General features: G+C 43.8%; 1 protein-coding gene across 1 annotated transcript; it reads right to left on the bottom strand.

Annotated features, from left to right (window-relative positions):
* Window positions 1-1,108: 1,108 nt before the first annotated feature.
* Window positions 1,109-5,632, bottom strand: vsig8b (V-set and immunoglobulin domain containing 8b). Its single transcript, XM_029438987.1, has 8 exons — window positions 5,562-5,632; window positions 5,155-5,228; window positions 3,326-3,495; window positions 2,977-3,178; window positions 2,607-2,759; window positions 2,383-2,505; window positions 1,824-1,962; window positions 1,109-1,723 (listed from the first exon to the last, which is right to left on the bottom strand). The coding sequence occupies exons 2-8, from the start codon at window positions 5,219-5,221 to the stop codon at window positions 1,501-1,503; spliced, it is 1,077 nt and encodes a 358-aa protein (XP_029294847.1). The 5' UTR covers window positions 5,222-5,228; window positions 5,562-5,632; the 3' UTR covers window positions 1,109-1,500.
* Between the last annotated feature and the right edge of the window lie 2,036 nt (window positions 5,633-7,668).

Here is a 7,668-nt window from a genome sequence, read left to right as displayed (position 1 = left end):
AAGAAACTAAGCAAAGATAAGACAAGTGTTTGTAATGAATTATATTTCCCCGGTTCATGCATGGATCAGGGGACAGACCTGTGGACGCACATACAGAGGCGTTTTACACAGATTTCTGGTCCGTTTCCTGGAAGTACCTTTTCTTAACTTTACTTACAATTGTGCAAACAGAAATATACGTATGTGGACATGTACAAACACGAGTCCACAGTTCTCTATTTGTCTTCATGTGACAAAGGCAAACACTGCAGAGACATACTGTATTGACTTACTGTAAACATGTGTGTGTGTGCGTGTGTGCTGCTGCTTAAGCAAGGGGGCAGGGGGGGGGGGGGCTTTTCAGGGGCCCATGGCAAAATTTATTACCAAGGGCCCACCAACCCGCACCGCTTCTTGCAGCTCTTATTAATTCAACGTACTCCATTTGAAGACGGTGGGGCTGCTGGCACAGTGCTGACTCTGGACTCTGAGAGTGGCAGCTGCAGGTTAGCGCCTCGACTACCAGACTAATAACTAGTTTACTGGCTGCTGAGCGAAGACATTGGAGAAACACGCAACATAAACACGGACATTTTGAAACGCTTTGTTCTGCAAATGAAATAAAATCCAGGAGGCACATTAGAGGATCAGAGGCAACATTGACACATGAGCAGCTCAAAGTTTGAATTTATATTCATTCATTACAGCCCTTTGTCCTGTTCTTCTTCATCCAGCTGATTTGGTTGCATGAGAGCAGTTTGAGGATTGATTTGTATTTCCTTTGATGATCATCTTGGGTCACAGTGCGCTCTTATTTTGAAATGAAGGCAGAACTCATATGATTGGCTGAGTGCTGATTATGTGATCCGGTTACACCAGGTAGGTGTGTTGAGGCAAAACAATGAATCCTTTACTAATAACTCTTAAAAGCAGCTTTAACTGCACAAACAATTGTCAGCAAAGTGAGTTTTGCAGTTAATCATTTAATACATTTTAGCGTTAAATGTCATATAAACTGGCTCCATTTCAATAATCTGGCCTCAAACTAAATTTGGTTTGATGCTTTCATGTTTTTTAATGTTATTTATTTCCATTTTAGAGATTTACAGGGTACTCTCCTTATTGACGTCTCAGTTTAAAACATTTTTATTCTACATATATTTATATAAAAACAACTGAATTGATTGGGCTACATGTGCGTCATAGAAAAAAACAATAAAAATACTTTGAATATGTACATTTTACATACAGTTTTAGCTAAATCTGTGTAACAATGAGAACCTATTAAGTAGCAGGGATGTGCTACAGTGCATTATGAAAGTCCACCAGCTGTGCATTTATCTTTGTGCTGAGGGAAGCTGGTCCCCAGTAGTCCAACACCAAAACTCCCATTATTCTCCGTGTCAATATATTGTATTGCACAGTTTGTAATTTATAGACTTATGTTAAAGTAAAAAGTCATTTCTTCAGAAGGCGTAGTTGTATACTGAAAGTAATGTCTGTCTTGTGTTTGGGTTGCAGTTACACAGGGTATCCGTATCGATGGTCGTAATCGAGGGCAGGACGGCCTCCCCCTGCAGCTGGCTGTGATGTGCCGTTGGCACTGCGGCCCGACTCACTGATGTTGGACGGGTGTTTCTTCACGGAGCTGTACTGCACCCCGGGGTGGGTGCGGTACGCCATCACTGAGCGTAAACTGGAGGCTCTGCTGGTGGGTCTGCTCTCTGGGGCGTGGGCGTCCTCCCTGTTGAAACAAGTCACACAGCTCTCCGTGAGATGATCCTCACGTTTGTTTGAGGCGATTTGATCCATGCTGGAAATCGTTTCCAGCTCTGATATAATACCTTATTTCGTTTTCGACCTCTTTCTCATAGCGACGCTTGTGGCAGCAGCAGATCAGGAGCCAGATGAGAAACAGGAGGAGCATCAGCAGCAGGAGAGCACCGATCACCGCCCCAACTATGACACCCGCCTTGTTGGTAGCTGGAGGAGAGGACATGGTGCATTAAAGGGGGTGTATCATGCTCATTTTCAGACTCATATTTGTATTTACTTGCTTTAATGTTAAAAAAAAACACATTCTTTGTCTCATACTGTCTGTCTGAATATTAAAAATGCAAATTGAATTAGCTTTTTTTAAACCCCATGTTCTCTGACCACAAAGAAACTAACTGGGATGTCTTATCTCACAGTTTGTGGGTTGGTATACCGACATGCATGTGCTCTGAAAGAGTGACTTCTTCATGATATGTCACCTTTAAGATCCACTAAGTGCAGCTCTCCTTTGTGGTTCCAGCTTCAACAAGCGGTACCCTTTTACGACTGCAGCAAATACTCAAAAGCAGTGTAAATCCTAGTTTTGTATGTAGTAGTACTTAAGAGAAACAACAGATGATGACTTACGGTTGTATGCATGCAGTGCGTATTTACACTGGCCTGTGCCCACGGCATTTTTCACCTCACACATGTAACTTCCAACGTTGCCGTCTGTATGGTTCTTTATCAAAAGCTCCCCAGTCTCTATGTCTTAATGAAAGAAGGCAGCCGTTAGTACGAGAATAGTATAGAAGTAGAGCATCATGAAAGTATTATACAAAAGCCTTTTGTCTGTCAAGTTGTGTCCTCACTCTGGATTGCAGTGGATGGTATTGCACCTCCGCTCTCTCTCCTCCACGTGTAACTGAGAGGAGTGGTTCCCTCAGAAGATTTGCAGCGGAGGGACACCGGGCCACCTTTCTCCTCTCCGCCGGAAACCCAACACTTTGGAACAGATGGAGGAACTAGTGGATATAAATAGCAACGCTTTAGTTCATCGTGGGAGGGTTAGGGGTGTCAAAGGAGAACAATGGCTACAGAGAAAGGGTGTGGCTGGGCACAGGAAGTGAAACTGGAAGAGCCTCTTACATTCCATGTGTGTGAGAGTAGTGTTTAGAAACAGAAGACTGAGCGTGTGGCAAACGAACAGGTAAAACCTGTAAAAGATGAATTCCTGCTCACCCATCACATTCAGAGTGACCTTTCGAGTGTCAACACCCGGTGACTTCTTGACTTTACACTGGTAGGTGGCCGTGTCTGTGAGCCTCAGATCAGAGAAAGAGATGGAAGCGTCGCCCCGTTTGGGGTCCGCTATGAAGTTGAGCCTTTTGGAGATGCTGGGGTCTCCGTAGCGGTGAGTCTGGCCCCCTGTGTATGACAAGAGCTGAGATGCAAAGATTGGGTTGAGCGATGACACTTCTTCAAAGCAGGAGCACAAAGGTAAAAACAAATAACCATCATTCCTGCACGTCTAATGAACGAGCTCTTAGTTTAGCCACCCCACAACATCCGTCTCTGTCCTCAAACACACCAGTTGGTCTTTCAGCGTCATGTCTGGGCTGACTTTGGACCACTCGATGTCCAGATCTCCGATGTCTTCAGAGCCGAGGGTGTAGGTGCATCCCAGGTTCACTAACTCCCCCTTGGCCATTTGAATAGTCTGCGGCCCCGAGGAGGTTACCTGCATCGCCTCCGTCACATCTGAAAGGGTTAGAAGAATTGTCAGAATTGTCTAATGTATACTTCAAGTTACATAATCATCAACCAAGGCCAGAGACAATTGGGAAATAGCATTTCTGCCTCGAGTGCATTAATATTTTCTCAACTTAACGGCTTTCAAGGTCTGAGCTTGAGCTCGTAAACAGTATCAGAGTGGAGTAGGTGCTGATCTGAGACTAATTGGCCTCTGAAGTCAAACTGCAGAGGATTTGGAGCTGGAATCAAAGTAAAAGTGGTATTTCCCTAAATAGAAACGAGTCATGTATTCATTTTGAACTCATTAGTAATCAGAAATATATTGGTAAGTGATGATAAAACCTGAATGGATGTGCGCTCTTGAAAGATGTACTTGACAAGTGGCAGTTAAAAGCTGTTCCTGGGTCGACACACACCCTGCTGACTCATGTTTATGGCTTTTAATCGTTGCTTATAGCTTGACGTTTATAGACAGAACACAATGTTGATTGTTGTTTCGTGGCAACGTGTGTCAACAGATCCAAGTCATTTATCTTTATAATGTTGTCCTTCGACTTCTGGAGCGAACGTCTTTTCACCATTTTCCTCCTCAAGGTGATTAACCTTCACTGACTGTCTTCATGAACCGCGCTGATAAATCACATCAACTTAAATAAAACCAACTGACTGTCTGTAAGCACTTCAATGCTACTGCTACAAAACAAACAACGTCAGAGGCGTTTATGAAAGCATGTGATGAAGGGAGCCTCATATTAGTCAGTCAAATGTTTACAGTGCGATAACCTCCTGGGAAAAGTGCTGTGATCTACAGAAGATGTGTTTTCCATGTGAAGAAGCAGCTGAGATCATTTATCACAGAGCGCCGTCACAAAACCTGCACGGCTCCTCCACCTTCAGTTCAAATACACTGTTCACAGTAATAGTCATGTTTCTGTATTGTATTTCCCTATGTGCATCCTTCTTGTACAATTAGTGTTTGATTTGACTTGTTTCTCTGCCTGTGTTTGTGTCTGCATCATTATAAACCAAAGCAAACTCCTTGTATGTGAAAACCTACCTGGCAATAAACTGAAGTTTGGCACAAACGGCTGCAAATATTTAAATCTTGATGCACCTGCTTTCATGCCCAGACGTGCAGAGAGTGCTACATGTGTTGCATGTGTACACTCTCACTCTGCTGCATGCTTTTGATTGAATTTGACTTTCTTATGTTGTTCATGTATCAAATTCGACAGCCTGGATTGAAGCCCAGGCATAATTTCTCCCCTGAGGCCAATAAAGTCTCTCTCTGTCTTACTTTACCAATGCATATATTAGTGTCACCCGTAGTAACAGGAACACATGTGAACAAAGCAGAAGTATGAATGTTATGCAGGGTACCAGTGAGACACCTACGTTGTATGTACACGTTCATTAATTGTCTGCGATTCAACCTGTTGGATTATCAACTGAAAGCGCGACAGGCTGGCCCGAGTGTTGTGTGAGTCACAGATCAGAGAGACAACAACACCTGTCAGTCATCATATAATCTCTGCTCTCTACCGTCACAATATGTACGATCGTTTTGTAACAAATGGCAGTGAGGGCAACAAGATGCATTATAGGACACATTGCTTCCTTATCTGAAACCTAGAACACATTCCTGAGATATAGAATGAGACTCACCTGTCTCCAGCCGAAGTGTTAGCAGGAACAACGCGGCCACCTTTAGTCTCGTGAATACAGGCTCCATAATAACCCTGAAAGCAACATCAACAGAAGACATTTGTCAAAGAATGACTCTCTACTACCTGTGAATGCTTGTGTGTTTTTGTCTCTAATTTAATTCCATGGAAGTGGAAAGATGTCACAGTATGGTTGTTATCCACCTCTCTAACACACTTGTTTACCTATAACACACTGGAGGGGATAAATTACTACTCTTACTTTGTTCCCTTTTCTTAGAGCGAGTGAGAACTGAAATAAATGTGAATATCAATGTAAGATAAGCAGAGTTAAGATCAACTGTTTCACTCTTTAGTACAAAGAAAACACGACCAAGAAAAACCACAAACAAAGCAGCTCTGACATACCTCAAAGTGAAGGAATAATCCAAAGTATGTCCTTGAAGGCCAGGCAGTGTGTCAGTACTGGTGGAGCGCACTTATTCTTCTCTCAGGTGAAACTCAGAAGCAGTTACTAGACCACACCCTCTCTGTCCATAGTGCAGTGTTGGCCACTCCTCGAGTTGGGAACATGTACAACCTCTAACTGAGTTTTAATCCAGGAAACGCTTTGTTGTAGGTTGGAAATGTGTTCAGTTTGTGTAACATAATACAAATTATGTAAATGATGACTTTGAGCCGCACTGTGAGCGTTTCTTTTCTTACTTTACTGACGGACATGAATGTTTACCTGCCAGTGTTGCTCAACAACTATGTTGCTGTGCTGCTTTTTTTCTGTTTGTCATTCCTTCCTGTGTGTCAGTATGATGGGATTTCTGTATGCTGTAATGTAGTTTGGAGTCCTTCAATCCTTCCCAGACACACCTTCCTGCCTCACCCATGAAGAACCCTCTCACAGACACACAATGACATATGTTGATTTGTACGTCAGTGCCGAGATGTTGACAACCTGCTGCAGGAGTGAGTCATTAAACAAAGCTGTATGAGATGATTAAGCTTATCACAGGAATCACAAGCCAGTCTACAGTGTCACAACCTCTTATCGTCTATGAATGATTTACCAAAATGTTTGGATTTGGAGTTAAACATCTCCAGACTGGTGTTCAAAGTGGCTGATATCATCTGTTTGTCTACAACAACTCAAAAGAACGACGTTGCCGATGAAGTTGGGTGATGATGAATGATTGCGTGTTGATTTTGTGATGAGTGTACAGTAGGTGATGTGAGCGCGGAGCATGACCTTTGCCATTAGGAAACCTAAGTGCTGGGTTAATGTGATCCTGCCAATAATGTTCATTAAGGAGATGAACAAATTAGTAACGCTCAGGACGGAACATGATCAGAGAGCTCATTTAAAAGCGGCACCAACCCCCACTTCCTCTTTCGTTCAACGCTCTGTGTGTGTGTGTGTGTGTGTGTGTGTGTGTGTGTGTGTGTGTGCAAGCTGTGTACCTGATGGCAGTGACACCACATGTATTAATCTGTACATGACTATTCGTGAGTGATCCTGCAAATGTCATGGAGAGTGAGGCCGTGAGGTATCGCTGCTTTAACCAGCAGGTGGTTAATTGCCTCGCTCGTTCCCCACTGGTGTAAGAGAAGCTTCTGAACAGACTGTGTGGCAGGACAAGGCGCGACCAAACAGACATTACTGGGACATAAGACCACCATTAAGACTGCAAGAGAGAGAGTGTGAACAAGCGTGATGGATACGTTTGTGACCGTGACGCAGCAGCCTTTTTGTCACGCAGTGCTTTCTTAATTATCCCACTAAACTTGGTTAATGAGAGGTAGCCAAACTCCTGCTTCGTCTTTACAGCCAAGATTTGCTATAACCTCGTTCATCCTCCCAGATTTGGCAAAAGGTAGCCTGATCACACCACGGGGTAGCAAACAAACCACCTTGACAGATGTCCTAATGACAAGTAAACAGCCTCGCAGACGAAGCAAACAAATGGCCAAAGAAGGGAGGGGAGAGGCTACAAGAAAAGCCTGGGCTTGCCAGCAGCCATACTGAAATAGCATGGCAGCGTGAGTCACGGTGTGTCAATGTCAGGCAGCCGGTTGAGCACATATATTCATCTTTTTTAAGGTGGAACGCCACTGGGACAAGGATGGTGCTTCTGGCAGAGGGAGGCAGTCACTCAGCCTTCAAAGAGCTATGTGAGTGGAATACAGCCAGCACACTCCTATATTCATGACCCCCCCTGAATCTCTGCAATTAAATGTCCACTCTGACAGAGACATTGATTTCTTTGTCTCCTTTACAACAATCGGCCGTTACAAACAGATGTCCTGCCGATCATAAACACACACTCTGCAGCCTGCGTGGTGTTAGTTACACCGTGCAGTAATGAGTAGAGAAGGGAAGTCTTCACGCAGTTACGGCTGTTGTGATGTTGAACTATAAAACCGGTGTGATTATTCCCTCTCTCAGTGCAGAGCGCATATTCAGCTTCTCCTGCCCTGCGTGCTTCCCATGTGCCCTGCTGCAGAATAAATAATAAAGAGGCAA

Source organism: Cottoperca gobio, chromosome 9, assembly GCF_900634415.1.
Source record: "Cottoperca gobio chromosome 9, fCotGob3.1, whole genome shotgun sequence".
Taxonomy (NCBI): domain Eukaryota; kingdom Metazoa; phylum Chordata; class Actinopteri; order Perciformes; family Bovichtidae; genus Cottoperca; species Cottoperca gobio.
Note: the sequence above shows the minus strand (reverse complement) of the source record. Positions and strands in the feature narration are given on the sequence as shown.